At 39.5% G+C, this 24,944-nt stretch overlaps 1 protein-coding gene across 2 annotated transcripts; it reads left to right on the top strand.

The window, feature by feature from the left end:
- The first annotated feature begins 2,347 nt into the window (after nucleotides 1-2,347).
- On the top strand, nucleotides 2,348-23,687 carry CTSS (cathepsin S). Of its 2 annotated transcripts, none has more exons than XM_045790618.2 (8): nucleotides 2,348-2,500; nucleotides 3,392-3,518; nucleotides 5,332-5,454; nucleotides 6,528-6,677; nucleotides 9,256-9,483; nucleotides 10,416-10,581; nucleotides 11,923-12,025; nucleotides 23,232-23,687. In XM_045790618.2, the coding sequence occupies exons 1-8, from the start codon at nucleotides 2,475-2,477 to the stop codon at nucleotides 23,329-23,331; spliced, it is 1,023 nt and encodes a 340-aa protein (XP_045646574.2). In that variant the 5' UTR covers nucleotides 2,348-2,474; the 3' UTR covers nucleotides 23,332-23,687. The 2 variants fall into 2 exon arrangements, with proteins under 2 accessions (XP_045646574.2, XP_045646575.2); XM_045790619.2 differs by having other exon boundaries at nucleotides 2,351-2,500; nucleotides 3,395-3,518.
- The last annotated feature ends 1,257 nt before the right edge of the window (nucleotides 23,688-24,944 follow it).

Here is a 24,944-nt window from a genome sequence, read left to right as displayed (position 1 = left end):
ATCCAAACACCAAAATATGGTTAAATCCATGAATTCATAATGATACAAAAGTAGCCCAATGTTTTGTGATGTATGAATCTGATTTGGGTCTCAATTCAAACAAGCTATTTTTAGAAATGTATTAAGACAGGAGAATGCGAATACTGACATGTTCGATGGGAATAAGCAATTATTGTTTAATTTATTTCAGATGTGATAATTGTATTGTAGTTATATTGGTTTAAGAATATTTATCTTTTAGAGGGGCGCCTGGGTGGCACAGCGGTTAAGCGTCTGCCTTCGGCTCAGGGCGTGATCCCGGCGTTCTGGGATCGAGCCCCACATCAGGCTCCTCCACTATGAGCCTGCTTCTTCCTCTCCCACTCCCCCTGCTTGTGTTCCCTCTCTCGCTGGCTGTCTCTATCTCTGTCGAATAAATAAATAAAATCTTTAAAAAAATCTTTATCTTTTAGAGATACACAGTGGACTATTTATTATAGGGAATAATCTGATGTCTAAGATTTACTCCAAAATAATCTGGGTACTGTGAGTGTAAATAAACAGCGCTGGTCATATATCGATAACTTGAAGCAGGATAATGGTTTTATGGAGGCTCATTTCACTATTATCCCTATTTGTATATATGTGTAAAATATGTAAAAAAGATTCTTTTAAAGCTAAATGACTACAAGCCTGAAGACGTCTACTACAGAATAGAAGATTCAACATTATGACATTGAATCTTCCCAAGTTTATATACATATGTACATAATTACATATATAGCAATTCAATTATATTCATAGCAATTCAATATAAATATAAATATAGCAATTCAAATAAAGCTCTGACAGAATTTTTCAGAAAACTTGATAAACTGGTTTTAAAAATTCATATGATAAACTTAACATGCACAAAATGCTGAAACAACTTTGAAAAAGAAAAAAATAAGAGTCGCAGGGGTGACTTGTCCTTCTAAACATCAAGAGATATTCAAAGCTGTTTTAATTAAAACTGTGTGGTATTGAAAGAGCAATAGAAAAAAAACAGATCAGTGAGCTCAGAAACTGACCTGTGTATACATGGGAATTTGGTATACGATAGAGGCTTCCCATCACAACGGGAAAGCAAATAAAGTAAGCTCCCTACTAGACACCATAAACAAAAACTAAATTCCAGATGAAATAAAGACCTAAAAGCAATGACTATAAAAAAGAAAAACATAATACTCTAACGCTATGAGAATTAGGTGAGTGTATCTTTTTTACATTGGAATGAAAAGCATTTTCTTAAATGAAACCAAAAAAAGCATATATCATAAGGTAGAGGTGAATTTTTCTACACCAACATTGTAAAATTTCATATAGAAAAAGTTAATATAAGCTAGACACCTGTGGAAGACTGAGAGAAGATATTTTTAGTATATAGTATCTATAAATAAGATATATTAGTATATAGAACTGTCAAAGATTAGTAGCCAGAATATATATATGTGTATATATATATTTGTTTGTTTATGTATTTATATATATTTATATAGATATATATAAAACAACTACAAAACACTAAGAAAATGCAACAACACAATAGAAAAACAAAAACATATGAACAGGCATTTCACAGAAAACTCCAATGGTCCATAATGTGTGAAAAGATACTCAACCTCATTGGTAAGTAGGGATATGCAAACTATAAAAAATGCTAGCTCAGCTTGCCCCCGCTCCACCCAGCTAACCACGCTAGCACTTAGATATACCTAGGCATATTTTCTTTCCATGAATATGCTAACATATATTACTATCAGTAAAGATATTTTGAGGGGCGCCTGGGTGGCTCGGTCGGTTAAGCATCTGCCTTCGGCTTAGGTCATGATCCCAGGGTCCTGGGATCGAACCCCACATTCGGCTCCCTGCTCAGCAGAGAGCCTGCTTCTCCCTCCCGCTCTGTCTCTTCCCTCCGCTTGTTCTCTCTCTCAAACAATAAATAGAATCTTTCAAAAAAAAAAAAAAAGGTATTTTAAATTGATGAACCAAGGAATAGCTGAGTAAGAACGAGACAACAGTAATCATGGATAGTCACAAGTTTTTGCAGGAAATTCTGGAGGAAACTGGGATTGCAGGAGCTTAATCCTGACCTCTTCATAACTAAATTTTTCCTTCTGAAAGTTGGTGTTTTGAGGTAAAGTGAATTATCAAAATGAAGAAGGAGTAAAAGGTAAACTTGCTCTGCTCCCATTTTGTTGAGTTGTACTGATTGGCTCCACGGGGGGGGGTCTTTTTCATGGCTTACTGCACCCACTTTGTTTTGGCTCCAAAACCATAAGGGTGAGGGCCAGAGATAGCTGATGTGGTTAGATTTTAAATGAAACTGAAATGAAAGTTCACTTCCTCATTGTGGATGCCTCATGTGACAAGACCCGTATCTTTTTAAAGTCTAAGTGAAGTCTCTTTGCTGCCTTAAAACCTGCGGAGAGGGCTCGCCTGCCGGCTTTCTTAGTATGGGAGCACCTGCCGGTTCTGCCAGGTACGTACCGTCTGGTCTTTTTCTGCTATTTGGTCTTAATTTAAACCCTCCGTTTGTGCCTCTTTAGCTTGCTGGGCCTGCCAGGCTTTAAAAAAGCTTTGGTTTCAGGAAGTAAACGAAAATATTGTGCCGCTCAATTTGCCTCTTGTTTTTTTGACTAAAAAGAATCTATTTTTGAAAAGTTAATGGCTGCTTGCACATCTAAACCAGAGGCTGAAAACGTAGCTTTCATTGGAATGTAATTTGAAGATTTACATGTCTCAAATTCCAGCTGTTTTGAATTTAAAAGAAACAGAAAAGGAAGTAGAATCCAGTTTGGGGGAAGTAGTCACTGAATTACTGTTTTTTTGTCTTTTTGTATTAAATATAGAGGTGGTGTTTTCAAAAGTACATAAGTGCTTCCTTTGAAATAGGTATTTTGATTATTGGAAGAACTGGATAGAAAGGTAAAATGACTCTGGGATTTGAAAGCAAAACATGAGAATTGTCTTTGAACTATCTCTAAATGTTGTGGACGCTTAAATAGACCAGTTAAGAAGAGCCATGTATTCAAAAATTATGAAGATAAACTGATTTTTCAAAGGTTTGCCCTCCTTTTGAGGTCCCCTCCCCTACCCAATTCCCCCTACGTTGGATGAAAGTTTGGTGTACCAGGTAGTAGGAAATTTCTGAAAATCACTTTTTAAAGTGCTACTAAGTCTTGGAAGTGGTAGTCCAGTCATTAAACCTACAGTTACTCCCTGTGACAATAAATCCCAGAAAGTTTCCTGTGTAATTCTAATTTGTATTGCCCTTTTGACAGACGTCACCATGCTATTTTTTAATGTAAACACTTGCGCACGATACATGCAGCTAGTAACTATTCTTCTCGTGTTACCTGTCCTCTGCCAGAAGGACATGGCTGGTGTGGGCGCTGCTGGCATGTTCCCATGCGGCGGCGCAGGTAGCCAGAGACCCCACTCTGGATCATCACTGGAGTCTCTGGAAGAAAACCTACGGCAAACAATACAAGGAAAAGGTAGGTGCGATTGTCGCTTGAGCAATTCGCTTTTGCTCAAGGATCCTATGCTTCCCCCCCCCCACCTCCAAATTATATTCTTACAAGCAAAAATCTCAATAAATGCTTACGCACTCATTTCTTGCCAGATTCTATTCTTGGACCCAGAGATATAGCAGGAAACAAAGCAAAGTTCCTGTTTTTGTGGAGCTCATATTTAGCAGGGGAGATAGGAACTAAAGAAGCAGATATGTAGTGTGGTAGGTGGTGACAAGTGCAGGAGAGAAAAATAAAGCAAGGCATCGTGGTCTAGCGAGACCTAGGGCCGGAGGGCTCTGGGAGACGGCTGTGAGGGGTTGGGAGTGATTATTCCTGATACATGACGGAAGCACACTCATCAAAGGTGACATGTGAGCCAAGAATTCACAGAAGCCAGGGAGCAAACAAAGTTGTTGGAATGCAGGTTCCAGGTCAAGAGGGATAGGGTACAAGTTTGAGGACGAGAAGACCTATTTCAGTCCCTGGTGTATAGAAGCCCTACAAGATGTGTTTTTTTGACTCAATTCCCCTGATGTACTTTTGTTTTTATTTCAGCGCATACTTATTGATTTTTAAGACCTTAACCAGGGCGCCTGGGTGGCCCAGTTGGTTAAGCATCTGCCTTCAGCTCAGGTCATGATCCTGGGGTCCTGGGATGGAGCCCCATGTTGGGCTCCCTGTTCAGTGGGGAGTCTGCTTCTCCCTCTCCCCTTGCTCCTCCCCCTCTGCTCATTCTCTCTCTGTCAAATAAATAAATAAATAAAATCTTTTTTTTTTTTTAAAGATTTTATTTATTTATTCGACAGAGATAGAGACAGCCAGCGAGAGAGGGAACACAAGCAGGGAGAGTGGGAGAGGAAGAAGCAGGCTCATAGTGGAGGAGCCTGATGTGGGGCTCGATCCCATAAAGCCGGGATCACGCCCTGAGCTGAAGGCAGACGCTTAACCGCTGTGCCACCCAGGCGCCCCTAAATAAATAAAATCTTAAAAAAAAAAAAAAAAGACCTTAATCCTAGTGCTTCAAAAAACTAAGTCCTGTAACTAATATTTCTGAGTTTGGGGATGCCTGGCTGGCTCAGTCAGGAGACTATTAATCACAACTCTTAATCTCAGGGTCGTGAATTCAAGCCCCATGTTGGGTGTGGAGCCTACTTAAAAATATTTCTGAGGGGCAACTGGCTGGCTCAGTCAGTGGAGCATGTAACGCTTGATCTCAGGGTTGTGGGTTCAAGCCTCATGTTGGGTATAGAGATGACTTAAAAATAAAATCTTTAAGATATATAAATACACATACATATATATATTTCTGACTTTGTAAGCAAGAATTATGTATTAATTTATTTGATACATTATTTTTGTACAAAAATGACACTTTTAGTAGGATGTGCACTGAGTTGTTTTCTTAGTAGTGATGAATTTTACCCTCATCCAATCCCCCTTAGAAACAAGCCTCTCATTTCAAGGGTAATTAGAGGAAGATGTTCAGTTAGCACCACTATCTGGTTAAATGAATACTATCTCTCTTTTCAATGATTCCAGTCCCTTGGAAGGAATGAAAATTACTTTTGATTAGTATTCTACCTTTATAATTGATCTCAAAGTTCAAATAATATAATGCTATTGCACATTTAATAACCTGTAGTACAGTGTAACGTGACTTCATATGCATGGAGAAACCAAACCCTTCATTTGATTCACTTTACTGTGATATTTGCTTTACTGCAGTGGTCTGGAACTGAACCTACAATATCTTCAAGATATGCCTGTGACTATGCTCTTCTTCCTTACATTTTAGAATGAGGAAGTAGCCCGGCGTCTTATCTGGGAAAAGAATCTAAAATTTGTGATGCTTCACAATCTGGAACACTCACTGGGAATGCATTCATATGATCTAGGCATGAACCATCTGGGAGACATGGTCAGTAAGTTACAAATAATCCCGCTTTTATCTTTGGGTATGCATGATTTCCATCTCCCCAAAAGCAATTTGAAGGTAAACAGCAAAGGAGTGTGTGTGTGTGTGTGTGTGTGTGTGTGTGTGTGTGTGTGTGTGCACGAAGTTAGAAAACAGTAGAATTTAAGGACATAATTTGTAGATTCCTTGTTTAGTCCTACTGTAACCACTTCTCTTCATAACTTTTTTAGAGGTATATTTGAAACTCACAGGCTAGTATTGCTTTTGTTTTTTATTAATTCTAGAAGGCACTGCCCAAAAATTACCCACGATCTTTTGGAGTAAGTTACCATACTTATGTACTTCTAAACTGATAATTCAATATGGTCCACCTGCTTTCTTAATGAGGGAGCGTAGGTATTTAATATCACAAATACTCTCACGTTAGTTCTTAAATTTTTTTCTATCCTACAGAACTTTGCTGTTGAGGCCAAAATTAAGAATCATAGTACTTCTTGGAAGAGAACCTGGGGTAGATTAAATTTCTTCTTAAATGTAGGCATCTCCTTTGTAATTCTTTCTCACAAGGAAAACCAGTTCAGTCCACTTTTTAGACAACCCCTGTTTAAAATTCTGCCTTGGGCACCTGGGTAGCGCAGTCGTTGGGCGTCTGCCTTCGGCTCAGGGCGTGATCCCGGCGTTCTGGGATCGAGCCCCACATCAGGCTCCTCCGCTGGGAGCCTGCTTCTTCCTCTGCCACTCCCCCTGCTTGTGTTCTCTCTCTCGCTGGCTGTCTATGTCAAATTAATAAATAAAATCTTTTTAAAAAAAATTCTGCCTTGTTTTAAACCAAAAATCTGCCACCCTATTACTTCTAGTTTTTACCACTTTCTTCTTCTTCTTCCCAATGCCTAATTGGGTGCTAAGACAGAGTGTGAAAGAGACCCAGATGGTTCACCTATCAGATAGTTAGCAGAACCTGTGTTGGTCACAACTACCACTGGTTTTTCTCAGTTGTTAAATAGATCCACAGTTACACTTATTAGAATATTGAAAAGAAGGTCACAAGTGAAAGGATATATATGTTTATCTTGCAGACCAGTGAAGAAGTGATATCTTTGATGAGTTCCCTGAGAGTTCCCAGCCAATGGCCGAGAAATGTCACTTACAAGTCAAACTCGAATCAGAAATTGCCTGATTCTGTGGACTGGAGAGAGAAGGGGTGTGTTACTCAAGTGAAGTACCAGGTGAGTATTGTCATCCCAGGCTTCTGTACCCCAGGAAGAGCTCCATCTTCTGTCAATACTTAGCCTGGCAGTGGAATCTCCCGAATGTTATTTCTAATGATTTTTGTTATTCTCATCTTCCCAATTAAACTCTAAGGTCCTTGAGGACAATGACCACATATCATACTTTATTTGTATTCTCCATAGTTTAGTCCTTGTTTAGTCCTACTGTGACCACTTTCCTCAACAAATTTTTTAGAGGAATATTTGAAACTTGCAGGCTACTATTGCTTTCGTTTTTTTATTAATTCTAGAAAGCATTGTCTAAAGATTACTCACAACCTTTTAGAGTAAGTGACCATACTTATGTAAATCTAAATTGATAATTAGAATACCAATGGTTAGAGCCACATTAAACAAAACTGTGAACTGAGCAAATATGTTTCTTGAAGACAGATGTTTAGTGTTCATACTATCGATCAACTGCACTGGGTCTTCTACCAAGACAATTGCTTGAGAAACAGTATTGTGTGCGTGAGCGAATATGGATCAGGAGTTTTTCCCTTCATTTCAGGGTTGAAGGAGAGGAAAAACCTAGAGCTAAGAGTGGCCTACAAATTGTACCAGTCAAGTTAACTGATGACTAGGCTTGCATTGTTACGATAAGAAATACACTATGGGGGGGACGCCTGGGTAGCGCAGTCGTTAAGCGTCTGCCTTTGGCTCAGGGCGTGATCCTCAGCGTTCTGGGATCAAGCCCCGCATCAGGCTCCTCCACTGGGAGCCTACTTCTTTCTCTCCCACTCCCCCTGCTTGTGTTTCCTCTCTCGCTGGCTGTCTCTATGTCAAATAAATAAATAAAATCTTTAGAAAGAAAAAAAGAAATACACCATGGGTTTTATAAATTTGTTCCTATGTTTTTGTATTTCCTTCAGTTCACTTTAAGGGGTGCCTAGGTGGCTCAGTCGGTTAAGCATCTGACTCTTGAGCTCAGCTCAGGTCTTGATCTCAGGGACATGAGTTCAAGCCCCACATTGGGCTCTACACTGGCCATGGAGACTACTTAAAAAAAAAAAAGCAGCAAAAATCCTAAACTAGTTAGGGATAACTAAGGGTAAAACACATGTATCACCTTAGAGGTCAGGGTAAGGGAGAGGAAGCTGTGTCATGAGCAGCAGCCCCACCTGGTAACCAATGAAGAAAGTAAATATATTTTTTAAAAAGATTTTATTTATTTATTTATTATTTATTTATTTATTTATTTATTTATTTATTTGAGAGAGAGCACAGTGCAGGAGGGACAGAGGGAGAGGGAGAAGCAGACTCCCCGCTGGGCAGGATGCCTGATGCAGGGCTCGATCCCAGAACCCTGGGATCATGACCTGAGCGGAAGGCAGACGCTTAACTGACTGAGCCACCCAGGTGCCCCAAAAGTAAAAATTAAGAAGTGACTGGTACTGCTAATATCTTATTCTTTTCTTCCTATTTATTTTTCTTGCAATTAGTTTTGTGTTTCTTACTAGAGCTTGTCTAAAATGAAAGTTTGGGGGCGCCTGGGTGGCACAGAGGTTAAGCGTCTGCCTTTGGCTCAGGGCGTGATCCCGGCGTTATGGGATCGAGCTCCACATCAGGCTTCTCCGCTGGGAGCCTGCTTCTTCCTCTCCCACTCCCCCTGCTTCCTCTCCACTCCCGCTGGCTGTCTCTATCTCTGTCAAATAAATAAATAAAATCTTTAAAAAAAATAAAAATAAAAAAAATAAAAATAAAAATAAAATGAAAGTTTGGGGGCGCCTGGCTGACTCAGTCAGTAGAGCAAGCAACACTCAGTCTCAGGGTCGTGAGTTAAAGCCCCATGTTGGGCATGGAGGGTACTTAAAAAGAATAAATAAATAAATAAAATAAAAGTTTGGGGAGATCCAGCCAAGTACACGTTTAGGTGTTAACTATAAATAATCTAATGAGCTCCTTTCCCTGGATGCTTGCATTTTAATGGGCGATTTTGCTTTAACCAAAAGCAAATTCAATTTGCTTCCTTTGGGTTGAGAGCAAGGTGGAAAGAAGGAAGAAGAGAGAGAAAAATAGGGCTCTGGACCTTTCCTAACTAAAGCAGCTTCGTGTTTTCTGTTTGTTTATGCTTCCCTGTAATCTATCTTTGATCAAAAAATTATGAAGCTAAAAATGTTTGAAAAATTTTAACCTTATATTTTGACAGGAGAAAGGGTATTTTAGGTCAGAAGAATCATCCTAGCTCCTCTCAATATCACTGTACTGTAGATGCCCGTCTACCTTACTTTTACGGGTGAAGATAGCTGGGATCTGGTGCGTGGTCAGTCGGTACTGTTTCTTAATATATTTGACTACGGCAGTTATGTTCTGAGTTCGGCCATTTGCAAATCTCTATCAATATTAGACCCTGCTCAGAGAACAACCAAGTATTTAGTCTTCCTGTCCCTGTCTAAGAAATGAAGAAATTGTCGTGGGGGAGCTGTTCCTATAGCAACCGACAGGGCAGACATGTTGGGAGGTACCCATTTTGTGTTATGGAAGTTCTCCTCCTAGACTCTCTATGATTACCTTTGTGACCTCGTCTCTGTTTTAGGGTGCTTGCGGTGCTTGTTGGGCTTTCAGTGCTGTGGGGGCCCTGGAAGCACAGCTGAAGCTGAAAACAGGAAATCTGGTGTCTCTGAGTGCACAGAACCTGGTAGATTGCTCAACTGAAACGTATGGGAATAAAGGTTGCAATGGAGGCTTCATGACGGAGGCTTTCCAGTATATTATCGATAACAACGGCATCGATTCAGAAGCTTCCTATCCCTACAAAGCCACGGTGCGTCACAGACCACCTTTTTGTGCTGCCCTGGGACCTTATGCCATCCCTTGACTAACGGAACTAAACTCACAACCAAGCCAATCGCTTGAGAAGCCCTGTATGAAAATCCTGATCAGGGACTCTTAAATTCACAAGAGCTCACTTCCTTTTTCAGTAGTTCTCTTAATTCATCAGTGACACAATGTAAAACCGTTCTTTCTGTCCATCTGCCTGGTATTTCAACTTGTTTTTCCTACGGCCTCCCATGCTCAACCACATCATTCTCCTACCTACTAAAAAGCTAAATAATGCTCTCTTCTTCCTCCCCACAAGTTCATGACATGTTCTGTTAGATGAATTAATATATCCATATTACAGAAAATTTAGAAAAGATAAAAAAATACTACTCCAAAACCTCCTACCTTAACCACCATTATTTTGGTTTATTTCTTTCAAGTTCTGTGTCCTACTAAGCATTTAAAAAACCATAGATATATGCACAACAGAAGTGAATTTGTAACCTCTCTTTTCCTCCTAAAATATACACTCTAAGTGTTTTGCAGAGTATATGGTCTTGATAAGCCATCGTTTAGACTGAAGATTGTCTTGCAGGCATTATATCATCAAAAAGATTTTCAAGTTCTGGTACAGAGTCTCTGATCTTCACACAGTCCACCCCACAGTCCACCTGAGAGTCTGAGGGACATGATCCAGCAACTTTTGGATGTAGGAAGGTGTTCGCAATTTAAAACAGTATAATCGTTATGCATTTCCTCTGTTACTGGTTTTGGAAGATTTGATTTTTCTTCCTTTAAAAGGAGGAAGGAACCTTAGACATTTGAAAGGCTAAATGAGGAAAGAAAACATATTTGAAATCCAGACTGAGGATGCTGGTGATATAAAGGAAGTCGAAGTGTACTTCGTTCTCTGATTTATACCTTGTTTTGCAGGATGGAAAGTGCAGGTATGACTCAAAAAATCGAGCTGCCACATGTTCAAAGTATACTGAACTTCCCTCTGGCAGTGAAGATGACTTGAAAGAAGCTGTGGCCAATAAAGGACCCGTGTCTGTTGCTATTGATGCAAGACACTCTTCTTTCTTCCTGTACAGAAGTGGTAAAAATTCAGATATGCTCTCTTCTTGTTATATGCTGACCTGCGCTGTAAGAAAGAATATTATCCTTCCCTATCACCCCACCTCTGAATATTCAGGTTAAACAGAATCCTCCATTTCATGTTTAAATTAAATTAAATCCAGTTCTAATTAGTAAAGTAATACTCTTTAAAATTTACTAATACTACATGCCAAGGACTATGATAAATTCTCTCCATGCATTATCTTATTTAATCCTCACAGTAACCCTATTTTACAAATGAACAAGTCTTAGACGCTTAACTTGCCCAGAGTCATACAGTCTGGAGGTGGTCAGCTAGGATCAGAAACCATGCTGCTTTGACTCCAGAGCCCGGGCTCCTAAGCCCTGGAGCCACCGAGTGCCATCGGTGTAGCTCTGCGGTGAACAAGGAGGGCGCCTGCCAGTGCTCGAGCACCGTGCTAAGCCAAGTAAACGGCTATACTGTTTTATTAAAAAAAAAAAAAAAAACAACTCACCCAAAGATCATCTCATCTAGTAAAGGATAAAAATATACGGAATAAACAATTTAGGAATATATACAAAGAAATACAGTATAACTGACTCTAAATAAGTTAAAAATAATTAGGAGGGGCGTCTGGGTGGCTCAGCCGTTAAGCGTCTGCCTTCGGCTCAGGTCATGACCCCAGGGTCCTGGGATCGAACCCCACATCGGGCTCCCTGCTCAGCGGGAAGCCTGCTTCTCCCTCTCCCTCTTCCCTTGTTGTGTTCCCTCTCTTGCTGTCTCTCTCTCTGTCGAATAAATAAATAAATAAATAAATAAATAAATAAATAAATAAATAATCTTTTAAAAAAAATAATAATAATTAGGAAAAGGGGGCTCCTGGGTGGTTCAGTTGGTATCCAACTCTTGATTTCAGCTCAGGTCATGATCTCAGGATAGTGAGATCGAGCCCCGTGTCAGGGTCTACACTCAGCACAGAGTCTGCTTGGAATTCTCTCTCCCCATCCCACCCCCGGCCCCTCCTCCTGCTTGTGCTCACTCACGCTCTCTCCCTCTCAAATAAATAAATAAATAAAATCTTTTAAAAAAATAATTAGAAAAAGGTAGCCGTTTTCAAAGATTTCTGAGGGAACTGTGATTGAATTGATGCCAAACTCGGCAAGAAAACTGACAAATACAGCATTGATGGCGAAGAATTATGAACTGTACATAGTTTTATGAGAGTATACGTTCCTCAAATTATGACTCAACTTGCTTGCCATGTATACAAAACAGTCCACTAAAAGCAATAGCATTTGCAAATGTCCTTCATTGCCACGTACTGTTCACTCTTCTTCTCCACCTATATTTTATTCTCAGGCGTCTACTATGACCCATCCTGTACTCAGAATGTGAATCATGGTGTATTAGTGGTTGGCTACGGTAACCTTAATGGGAAAGACTACTGGCTTGTGAAAAACAGGTAAAATATTTGCACTTTAGTGTATATTTAATTAAAATAAGGAATTCGATGGAGCTTCAACAAATGCTTTCCTGGGATGATGATGATGATGATGATAATGACAGTGATAAACATTTATAGCTTCTTATAAGTGACATTCTAAATTAATTACTCAGTGCCCCCATTTCTTCACTTCCTACTCTGGCTTCAGCAGTGTGTTTTCATGATTTATCTTCTAGAATACTTTTCTGATCATTCCTTCTCAGTCTCCTTTATAAATATCTATTCCTCTGCTTAGCCCCCACATGTTGGTCTTTCCTCCAGGGCTCCATCCTTTGCCCATTACTCTTCTTAACCTACATTTTCTTATGATTTTAGTTATAACTTATATGCTAGTAGCTTCCAGAGCTCAAGCTCTAGCTCTAATCTCTGCTCTGAAATTCGGGCTTATTTATCTGGACATAGCGCCTTCCATGTATCTTAATTTCTCCGAACTCAATATGTCCAAGAAATTCAGTACCCTCTCTACCATTTTGTCCCCCCACCCAATTAGATACTATGGATTTATTGTAGGCCCCTCCCAATCTAATCAAGCAACAAGTCGATCTAATTTTCCACACGTCTGTCCTTGCTTCTGTCCCCTCTCCATTTATTCCGTTACTGTATTGGTTCAGACATCTCTTGCCTGGACTAGTCCTGTAGCCTTCAAACTGATCTCCTTTACTCTCAGATCCATCTTTACTGCTTCCAAACTGGTGTGTCTCAAATATGACAAACTGGGCTGACAGCTCTTCTACAGAGTACCATCTGGTATAAAATTAATGTTCCCTAGCGGAGAAGACAAGTCATCTATGTTGTGGTGTCTCTCTGCCTTGCCAGGCTCAGTTGCTGGCACTTGTCTTACACATTTCATTCCAGGTACCTTGAACTATACAGAGTTCCCGTACACACCACTTTATCTTTAATACCTTCATATCTTGGTTATGCTGTTCCCTCTGCTGGGAACATTCATTCTTTCTCCTCACTTGATTTATTTCTCCTTTTCCTTCAAAACCAGCTAAGGCATACCAGGAATTCCCCTCTAAATCCTTGGGCTGGGTAAAATGTCTTTTTTTCTATGCTCCCAAAATGTCTGATGCATACTGGAATATTTTATACATTATATTTAAATTATATGTTTTCCTGTCTATCGCTCTAATATTCTGTATGCACCTTTGGGGTAAAGGTCTGTATTGTCCTTGTATCCTTAGCACAACACACGGCACGCGCAGAAGATGGTAGTATTTGTATGGTCTGTTGGGAAAGTAGTTGCGGAAAATAACATCTTGGTTCGCTTGTAACCTGTTCACACCACTGATCAGCTTGGGCCTGGACCAGTGATAATGTTTTTATGTGAAGCAACTTTTTCACTGACATCTTTTTTCTTGTTGACTTCCTATAGTGTATTCTAACTTCCCTTCTCTATTGAAACTGCTCTTCTTGAAGACCATTTAAATCTTTTAGTGTTTATTTTTTTTTCTTTTTTTTTTTTTTTAAGATTTTATTTATTTATTCGACAGAGATAGAGACAGCCAGCGAGAGAGGGAACACAAGTAGGGGGAGTGGGAGAGGAAGAAGCAGGCTCACAGCAGAGGAGCCTGATGTGGGGCTCGATCCCACAACGCCAGGATCACGCCCTGAGCCGAAGGCAGACGCTTAACCGCTGTGCCACCCAGGCGCCCCTAAATCTTTTAGTGTTTAAATTCAAAACCCCTCCTCAGCACGTATTCATTCACTGGGCATTTACCAGGCGTCTGTAATGTGATGGGCATTATCTAGGCCCTGGAAATACAAAAATTAATGAGAACTCATCCTGTCCTAAAAGAGCTCACATAATAGTCCGGTGGGGACTCAAACAATAAAATACAGCACGTCAGGGTATAATGATATGTGTCTCAATGGCTATGGGGCCATAGATGAGGGGATGCCTAACTGCCTGAAAGTTTCACAGAGAAGGCACTACTTACTTGCATTAAGTTTTCAGATGAGTGGAATTGCTCATGTGTTAGAGGAGGAAAATAAGTGGCCCAATCACCTAAAAAAGGATATGCAATGGCACAGAAATGTGAAAGATTTCTCGGCTTTACAAACTCTCTGCTGCATTGATTTCTTTGGCGTCTACAGCATGAGACATAACACCATCCTGCCTCGTTCTGCTGTGTCAGACGTAGCTTCATTTCCTGTTTTCTTCCACCTGTCCCTTACGCTCTAGCTTTACCAAAGCAAAGTCATCGGCAACTCGAGTTTCAGCTCTTACCATTATGTGGATGGTAGCCAATTCACAATCTCTAGAAAACAACCTCTCTACTAAGCAACAGACTTCCATGTCCAACTTCCAACTTGACAGCTTTGCTAAAAAATCCAAATTTCCGGGGCACCTGAGGGGCTCGGTCGGTTAAGCAACAGACTCTTGGTTTCAGCTCAGGTTGTGGTCTCAGGGGTTATGAGATCGAGCCTCAGGCCCCCAGCTGCCCCTCCTCCGCACTCAGTAGGGAATCTGCTTGAAGATTCTCTCCCTCAGCCCCTCCCATCACGCACACGTGTGCTCTCGCTCAAATAAATAGATAAATAAATAAATCTTTTGAAATTTCCGGGCACCTGGGTGGCTCAGTTGGTTAAGCATCTCCCTTCAGCTTGGGTCATGATCCCGGGGTCCTGGGATCGAGTCCCATGCCAGGCTCCCTGCTCAGCTGGGACTCTGCATCTCCCTCTCCCTCTGCCCTTCCCCGCTTGTGTTCTCTCGCGCGCGCACTCACTCTTTCTCTCAAATAAATAAATAAAATCTTTACAAAAAATCCGAATTTCCCACCTGCCTACCCTACTGCTATTCACAACACACACACACATACACACATTCTCTCTCTCTCAACATGTCTAAATTCAAATTCCCTCTCTCCTTCCATCTAAACTCCCCTTCCATCCTCCGTCCCTGAAAAGTATTTTGGAATAAGCCCAAGGGGAAATAATTCCCTGTTTTGAGTAATGCATCACAATCTTCAGGTTATCAAAGCCTTGGTATCATCTTGGACTCTCCTTTCTCTCCTTCAACACACATAGCCCTGTCCATTCAGCCTCTGAATCGTATCTCATATTTCTTTCTATTCCTGCTCTAATTCAGATTCCATTCTCACCCAGCTAGGGAAGTATCTTCTTAAAATATAGATCATGCAAACCCGTGGTCAAACATTCTTAATAGTTTATCATTGTCACCATAATGATGCTCTACATTAAACGAAGTCCTAGCCAGGCGTTCAAGATTCTCCATTATCTAGTTTCCAACATACCTTTCTAGACTTTTCCTCCCCTATGTTCTCATGCACCCATACTTACACTCTGGCCACAGTGAACTACTTACTCATCATTCCCTAAGTGTATAGATACTTAGCTATTTCTATTTTTTTGCTTGTGCTGTTTCATCTTTCTGAAATGCCATTAAAGCCTATTGCTGCCTACAGAAATCCCACCTGTCTATGGTGAAACGGGCACTCTCATACATTCCAGTGGAAGATTAAATTGTTACAATCCTTCTTGAAAGCAATTCGATAATATGAATCAAAACCATTTTAAATGTTCACATTCTTTGTCCAATTTTTCCTCATTTCTTAGAATCTATATGAAGAAAATAATCCTAAATATGGGGAAAGCTTCATACCCAATTTATGTAAATTGTAGCATTCATTCTTCTTCTTTAATAGTGAAAGCCAGTAAACAACTGAAAATACCTAATAATAGGGACAATATTAAACTATTACACAACCAAGACCATGTATTAGAAATTATATTTACTCAGACTATTATTAATAACCCTATAAAATACTTGGAATATGTTTTTAAATGGAGAATACATATAAACATAAAATGTACATATAATATAAGTGTTAAGTTTAAAATAGTATGCCTAATTTCTCTGATTTATGTTATACTAAAGGTCCAGGAGGAATTATACCAAATGTTAATAATGGTTATCTTTGTCTACCTTTATGTACTTTCAAAAGTCTTTAACAAGTACCTTATTACTTTTAAAATGAAAAAAAAAAAAACCCTCACTAAAAATCCTATTCATTCTTCAAAACCTACTTCACATGCTATCTCCTCCATACCCCATGAATTTACTCAGAATTGTTTCTCTAACTTCAAAGCTTTAGAAATGCTTTAGGGGGCGCCTGGGTGGCACGGCGGTTAAGCGCCTGCCTTCGGCTCAGGGCGTGATCCCGGCGTTGTGGGATCGAGCCCCACATCAGGTTTCTCTGCTATGAGCCTGCTTCTTCCTCTCCCACTCCCCCTGCTTGTGTTCCCTCTCTCGCTGGCTGTCTCTATCTCTGTCGAATAAATAAATAAAATCTTTAAAAAAAAAAAGAAAGAAATGCTTTAGAAATCCTAGCTATTTCTGTAAAGTATGCTCCATTACTAGAATGTCAACTTCTTAAAGGTAGAATAGTCTCTTACTTGTTTTTGCATCTTCATTCATACCTTGATTCAACGAACATATACTGAGTACCAATCAAATGACAGAGTGCCAAGCAGATTTGGCAATGAAAAATACAGCCTTTCTATCGTCCTTCAAATTACTCATCGCCTAACAGTATGTGCACGTACTGACCATTGCAGGAGAATGTGGTAAACGCTAAGATCAAGGGTAGAAGCACAGAAGAGTACTTGGCCTAGCCTGGAAAGTCAGGGAAGGCCTTTTAGCTAGGTTATTTGACGGATTCTTAAAAGACAAGAAGGAATTTGCCACATGAAAAAGAACACTCAGAGCAGAGGAAGCGAAATGTGCAAAAGCGCAGGGTGAAAAAAATACGTGAGTTAAGGGAACTGCGTGTTCTTTTATAAAGGCTGTAGTATAAAGTGACCGTTAGAGAAGTGAGATCAAAAGGGACCAAATTATGAGAGACCACAGCGATCGCTGGCACTGGGTACTAACCAGGAGAGACTGCACAGGGACGTGAATTCCAGACTCCACAAGAAGTGGACTCAAACGAAATCCTCTTAGGTCATCAGATCTGTCTTAGTGAGCTCTTCAAAGGTTATATGTCATTTTCAATGCTACCAAGTTAACCTCAAGTAAAAGAATGTGAATCTTCTGTTTGGCTTCTTTTCCATCTTCCTTTTGTTTATACTTAATCTTTCTGGTAGGTGTATAACATTGATCCATGTCCCTGAATTTTTCTCCCCTTTCTGGACATAGGTATTTAGCTTCTTTATATAATACACTATAGTACAGTGAGAAAAGCAGTAACTTTGAAGCCAGGCAGATCTTCGATAGGAGACTAGTTCCCTTGGGGCACCTGGGTGGCACAGCGGGTTAAGCCTCTGACTCTTGGTTTCAGCTCTGGTCATGATCTCAGGGTCATGCAATCGAGCCCTACATCAGGCTCCATGCTCAGGGGGGGGTCTGCTTGCGATTCTTTCCTTCTCCCTCTCCCTCCCCCTCTGCCCCCCCCTGCGTGCATGCACTCTCACTTGCTCTCTCTCTCAAATAAATAAAATCTTTAAATGTTCATTGATAAATAAATGGATAAGGAACATGGGGTATATACATACAAGAGAATATTACTGAGCTGTAGAAAAGGAATGAAATCTTGTCATTTGTGACAACATGTATGAACCTAGCATAATGCTAAGTGAAATAAGTTAGATAAACAAATACTGTATGATTTCACTTATATGTAGAATCTAAAAAATAAAACAAAACAGAAACTGACTCCTGGAAACAGGAAACAAACTATTGGTTACCAGAAGGGGAAGGGTTTGGGTGGATGGGAAAAATAGGTAAAGGGGATTAAGAGGTACAAACTTCCAGTTATAAAATAAATAGGTCATGGGGATATAATGTACAGTACAGAGAATATAGTCAGTAATATGTTAATAACTTTGCATGGTGACAGGTGGTAACTAGACATGAGGATCATTTGTAATGTATAAAAATAACAAATCACTGTGAAATCACACTTGAAACTAATGGGATATTGTATGTCAATTATGTTTTTTTTTTAAAGGGAGGAGTTTAATCTAATCTACAGATCAATGAGTAATGGAGGCCCAAAGTTATTGGGCATAGAATAATTTTAGCCTGGGGAAAAAATTTAAGGCATTAACCATTCATAAGCTCACGAGAACCTTAAATACACACATACACACACGCACACTCCCCCAAAACTAAGAAAGCACCCAGAACACCTTTAAGCAATATCTGATGAACTCTATAAGATAAATAGTTGCAAAATAGATGGGCCTCTAGGTAATGAAGTAAGTGGATGCAGTTGATGGATGGAAGACTGGAATGCCTCCTTTTCATCATAAACGGATTAAGTTAGTATAATACAAGTTGGAAAAAAGAACAGATTCCATTTTCCCTCACTGAAAGCTACTGTCTGATCTTTCAAGAGATGAACTCTTAGAGTTAATGTTCTACATTAAACATCATAGGGGTCTACATTAAACTCATACGTACCACCTCCTCTCCATGGAATCAAAGGCTGGAAAAGAGTTAAAAAAGGAAAAAGTTATAATCTAACGATTTTTCTTAGAGATTTCTCTGCAAAGAGATTAAGAATGTGCATATCGGTTTATAACTCAAATAGGGTATTTATTCCCACTGCCCCACTGAAATCACTCTTGTGAAGATCAGCCTTCACCTCCATCTTGCCTCATTAAATAGCTTTTAGGCCTCATCTTCCTGCACTCTTAACGTTTGATGTATGGTTATTCTCTACTTTCTGAAACACTTTATTTGACTTTCAGGGGACCATACGCCCCTGGGTTTCATCCTCTTTTACCTCTCAGTCTCCTCAGTTCTGTCGTTCCTCTTATTCTTCCTCACTTTTAAATATTATAATGCCCCAGGCCTCAATTTCTCTCTCTCTTTATACTTTTTTTTTTTAAAGATTTTATTTATTTATTTGACAGAGGGAGACAGCAAGAGAGGGAACACAAGCAAAGGGAGTGGGAGAGGGAGAAGCAGGCTTCCCACCGAGCAGGGAGCCCGATGCGGGGCTCGATCTCAGGACCCTGGGATCATGACCTGAGCCGAAGGCAGATGCTTAACCGACTGAGCCACCCAGGCGCCCCTCTCTTTATACTCTTTTGATGATCTCATTTAGTGTCACGGTTTTAAACAACAAGCAGCTGATGACTCTCAACTTTGTACCTTCAGCCCTAACCTCTTTTCTGAGCTCCAGACTCCGCGTCCAAAAGCCTACTATTTGACCTCTCCACCTGCGTATCTGTAAGCTTCTTTAACTTAACACGTCCAAAACAGAACTCTTGATTCCCTGCCACTGCTCCAATTTTTCCCATCTCAGTATACGCCAACAACATTTACCCCAGGTCAGAACCTTGGAACCATCCTTTCTTTCTTCATTTGATACCTTACTCCTACACCATCAGCAAATTCTGTCATTTCTATCATCATTAAATTTTCCCAAATATTACCATTTCTGAATATCTCTACCGTTACCACTCTAGTTCAAGTCACCGTCCGTCTCTAGGTCTACTGATACTCTCCTAACTAGTAGTCACTTCTCCTCTTATTTGTTTATGGTCAACCCTCTAGCCAGGATGATCTTTCCAAAGCATAAAGCAGATTATGTTGCTCTCCTGTCCCAAATGCTCTAATGGCTTTCTTTCACACTCAGAATAAAATCCGTGACCCATAAAACCATGACAATTTCTGGCCTCAGCCTGTCTCTCCAGCATTTCCCACTACATTCCCCTGTCTCACTCAGCTCCAAGAGCGCTAGCTTTTTTTCCGTCTCTTTTCTCAAGGTACACTTGCTACGTCCACACATCAAGTTTATTCCGAGCTTTTTCCTGATCTCTGCATCATTTGCATCTTCGCTGACTATCGTTGCTCAAATATTTCCTCAGAGAACACTCCCTGACTACTCCTGCTAAAATGTAGCCCTGGTTCCCAACATTCCGTATCCCTTTACTCTGCTTTATTTTTCTTTATAGTACTTATATTTTATCATATTCTTTGTTTGTTTGTTGTATGTTTCCTATGTAGGCTTTGAAAAGACTCTGTCTATCTGGTTTACCTCCATAATCCTAATGCCTAGAATGGTATCTGGCACAGCCCAGGAAACTCAGAACTGCAGTTTATTACAAGGAAGCTGGCGTACATTCTAGAAAGAATGTCTAACAAGTCAGTAGTCTACAATATGCAGGGAGAAGGTAGGATGGCCAACCATCTCACCATGTCAAAGACTAATGGGTTTCCCAGGCCAGGACTTTTTTTTTAAACCAGAATAGTCCCTGGCAACTGGACTGTTGGTTACCCCAAGAAAAAGGCTGTATTTTTTTTAAAGGAGATGGACTCTACTTGAGTCCAATCAAATGGACTCATATGTGGATAATAACAGACATAGCCATCTCTACTTACTGAGTATTTACTACCCAGAGACACTGTGCAAGTACTTTACATACATTTTCTCACTTAATTTTTAAGGTAATCTATGAGATAAGCATTTTATCTCCATAATACAGAATAGGAAACTCCTGATACTGACAGAGTTAAGAAAGTTTAAATGAAGGGCTATAGAGCCAATAAAAATAAACAACTTGGTAAGGACCGAAATGAACATTTGGAGCTGACCTTGCACAGCTCTGAAGGAAAGAACTTGTCCTCAGATTTATTTAGCTTGAGATTTTTAATCAGTTTTATTCTTTAAGGGAAGGTTAGCAAGACTCAGTCAAAAAGAGGTCTGGGATTTCTACAAAGTTTGGGACAGTTGATCTTGGTCTATGAAGCTGGGAAGGGTAAGATATCCAGATTCTGAATAGGACCTCACTGACTGAGTTCATACTGCTAGTAATTACAACTCAATGCAACTTTCATTACCAGAACTTAGGTCCAAACTCAGTTTGTCTAAAATTTTTTTACCTATTTTTTTTAGGCAGTGAAATAATTACAAAGCAAGATATCGTAAGATATCAATTATATAAGGTCCTGGATGTTCTGGTCTAATTTCATCCCTCATGCTACCTCACAGGAATAATGTAGGGTTAGGCATAGTATAAATGTTAGAGTAGGCTTTGGAGTAAAGCAATCCTAGATTTGTGCCCTGGCTTCATAATTAACCAACTGAGCAAGCTCTTTTACCACTTTGACCATTTTCCTCTTCAGTACAAGGAAGATACTACCCACCTCCCAGGGTGATGATTAAGTGAGGTACTATAAGTTACGGGGCTTAGCACAGAGCTAAGTGCTCAGTGAATGATGGCTGTTAATATTAATAATAGCCTCACCAGGATTTATCACTGCTTTTGAAAACTAAACGAATACTGCATCCATCGATAAGAGGTGACAGTGGAGTTTGGATTTTATTCTAAAGGATTTTAAGCAGCAAAGTGGCAATAAGTGAAAAGAAACAATCAAGAAGCCCATGAAAGAGTTTAACAAGGAGTGAACAGAGAGAGAAGGGAAAAATCAGACATGTGTTATCTTAAGGCCAGGAGAGAAGTGAGGACAACCTTGTTAAATAATACAAGAGAGAAAAATAAGACCCGTAAAGTGTCCGCTGAATGGCTGATACAGAGAACATTTAAGCCTGTTACAGCACAGCCATTTTAAATGATGCCATTTGTCTGCTGGCGACGGAGCAACATTTCTTAGTTTGTCCACTGCACGCAAAGACACAACCAACCTTTCCTTTGAGTCCTGAGCAAAACTTTGCAACGGTTTCCCTTTGCCTGTGGAATTAAAACGACAGGCTCCTTTGCCTGTTGTTCTAAGCTCTTCACAACATAGCCTCAAATCAACTTTCTACCCTCTTTGTCCCCTACTACCTTAAAGACATCCAATTTTCCTTTCAACTAAATGCTGCTCTCCAAATACAAGCATAGTAAGGCATTTTCTCAAATTCACACTTTTATTTGTATCCTAGTTATAGCACCTAATGAATTTACTTCATATTATAATTATTTGTGTATCTACAATTACAAAATCTCAGAATCATAAAAACACTTAAGAAAATATTTCTCTTACAAAAATCTTATCAGTTTTTTCACTAGTCTGTGGCAAACTGAGAAAAAGGAATGTTTTGGTGTATCCTTCATAAATATATAAATTTAGTTGGCTCAAAGGACTATCCTTAAAGACTGTGTCCTCTTAAGCTTTGTTTTGGTGTTGAAACATCCTTTCTTTTACAATATGATGGTGATATAAACAGCATGTTTTGTGGGGGGGTTTATGTCCATACTTGATAATTTAAAAATTGGTAACTTTGGGGTGCCTGGGTGGCTCAGTCAACTAAGCGTCCAACTCTTGATTTTGGCTCAGGTCACAATCTCAGGGTCATGGGATCGAGTTCTGCACTGGGCTCCACGCTCAGTGCCGAGTCTGCTTGAGATTCTCTTTCCCTCTCCTCCTGCCCCTGCCCCTCTCCCTGCTCACTCGCTCTCTCTCTCTCTTTCTAAAAATCAATCAATAAATAAAATCTTTAAAATGCCTATAAAATACTGGTAACTTTACACAAATTTGCAAATTTTTTTAATTCTCAAAGTTCATGAAATCAAAAAGCAAGAACCCTTACCTGACCCACGAATTCCCTCTGAAACGTCTCTAACAAGTTATGCAAACCTCTCCTTGAACACTTCCAGAGCCAGTGAGCTCACCTCCTCCTAAGATAGTGTATTCCATTTTCCCACAGCTTTTCCTGTGAGAAAGTCTTACCTCAGCTCCACTTCTAAATCAAAGAGCTCTTTGAGAGCTGCACTTCTTATTGCTTACTTTGGAATGCCATACCTTATGCCTTTTTCATAGTAGCCACTCAAAAATATTTCTTAATTGACATTCTCTAAAGGAATCTAAGTTTCATAGAAAATTATAACCTATGATCCTGTTATGCAAAAACATTTAGTGATGGGGCCTTAGAAAGGACAATAACACACTTTCCCTGCAGGAGGCATGTTTACAAAGTAGGAGGATTAAAGATTTGGGATGGAATTTATACTGTTTTCCTTAGGTATTAAGTCTATTCATCAATATAGCACTAAAGCCTTCCAAAATATCCTTTGAAAATTGCCTAAAAGCCCTGGAGAAATTATTATATTATTTTGTTCTAATTTTGTTTTATAGCTTTTCATATATAATCACTTTAGGAGAAAAACAATCTAGGAGATAAAAAGTTGATAATGTGATTTGATTATATTCATTTGTAATTTTGTGTTATTTCTTTTTCTAAAGCTGGGGCCTCAACTTTGGTGACCAAGGATATATTCGGATGGCAAGAAACAGTGGAAATCACTGTGGAATTGCTAGTTATCCCTCTTACCCAGAAATCTAGAGGGTCTCTTCATTTTATAATAAGTCCAAAGACATGAAACACTTTCTCTTAACTTAATTTTACCTGCTGTAACCTGTAGAAATAAGTATGTCATGACCAATGTATATTCACTGTACTAATAGAATATGTAGTTTGACTCTTCTATTTTTTTAGCTTTGCAGATATTGGAAAAATTTTGCACATAAATTAATGATGCACTATAGACATAGCTGTATGAGAATTGGCCAACCTAAGAAATCTGTCATGTTTATTTTGTCACTGTCTTATTTTACATACTTTGTCTTTTTAAGTTCCCTGATATCCTTTTGTAAAATGATGTCATATAAATGCTTAATAAATATCTCTTTTCAACTTTGTATCATTACCACATACAATTATTTTCTTATCCTTAGGTAACTATTACAATCTCTCATGAAGATGAAAATTATAGTATGCTGGTGAAGGGCTTTGGCAAATTTAATGGAGGAAACTACTAGGTTATTAATGTCCTGAGGGCTCAGATTATATCTTTGCACATTAAAGGATTTGATAATTTTTTTTAAGGTAGGCAAATTCTTAAGACGCAATCTGTTTTCAAGCACTTTGGAAGAATCATTTTAATGGTCAACAATTAATATACTATTTCAAACTCTTTTTACCTAGTCATTAACAATTTGGTCAGAACCTTTTGGGGGCAAATAATTAGCTCGAACTGAATAAAAAAAAACAAACCGTATCTCTTAAAATATTCCATTACTGGGGCATCTGGGTGGCTCAGTCAATAAATGCTAGGCGTGGAGCCCACTTAAAAAAAAATTCCATTAATGATATTTTTATCCAAGTCAGATTGAGCTTTATCCCAACTACTCTAGAAGAGTAGATTCTGAAGACACAGCAAGGACTTTAAATTTTGGGGCGCATGGGCGGCTCAGTGGGCTACATGACCAACTGTTGATTTCAGATCGGGTCATGATCTCAGGGTTGTGAGTGGAGTCCCGCAACAGGCTCTGTGCTGGTTACGGAGCCTGCTTGAGATTCTCTCTCTTTCCCTCTCTCTCCGTCCCTCCCCCTCTAAAAAAATAAATACACAAATTTTAATCAGTTCATGCCTATGACATGAAAAATGTGTGGGATGATGTAATAAGTTGATACTAAAATGAACTTAAACTAATTTCACTATCTTTGGTTCCCTCTCCGTTAAGAACATTTTATTTTCTTAAAGGTATTTATTTATCTATTTGAGAGAGAGGGCAAGTGCGTGAGCTGGGAGGAGGGCAGCTGGGAGGAGGGAAGGGAGAGGAAGAGGGACGGAATCCCAAGCAGACTCTGCACTGAGCAGGGAGCCTGACGTGGGGCTCAATCTCACGACCCTGAGATCATGACCTGAGCCGAAACCAAGAGTCAGATGTTCAACCAACTGAGCTATGCAGGTGCCCCCATAAAGAACACTTTAAAGAACAAGAATTGCTAACTATAAAAGCATGAACATAATATATGACTACCATCAAAAGTGTAGAGAAACATTGTAATTAAAAAATATTTAGTCAAGGGTTGCCTGGCTGGCTCTGTTCATAGAGCCTTGGGATTTTGATCTCTGGGGTTGTGAGCTCAAGTTCCATGCTGGGCATAGAGCT

The sequence above is a fragment of the Ursus americanus genome, chromosome 12, assembly GCF_024610735.1.
Source record: "Ursus americanus isolate L20-20 chromosome 12, mUrsAme1.1.p, whole genome shotgun sequence".
NCBI lineage: Eukaryota > Metazoa > Chordata > Mammalia > Carnivora > Ursidae > Ursus > Ursus americanus.
The sequence above is the reverse complement of the archived record's forward strand: the minus strand, read 5'-3'. Positions and strand labels throughout refer to the sequence as shown.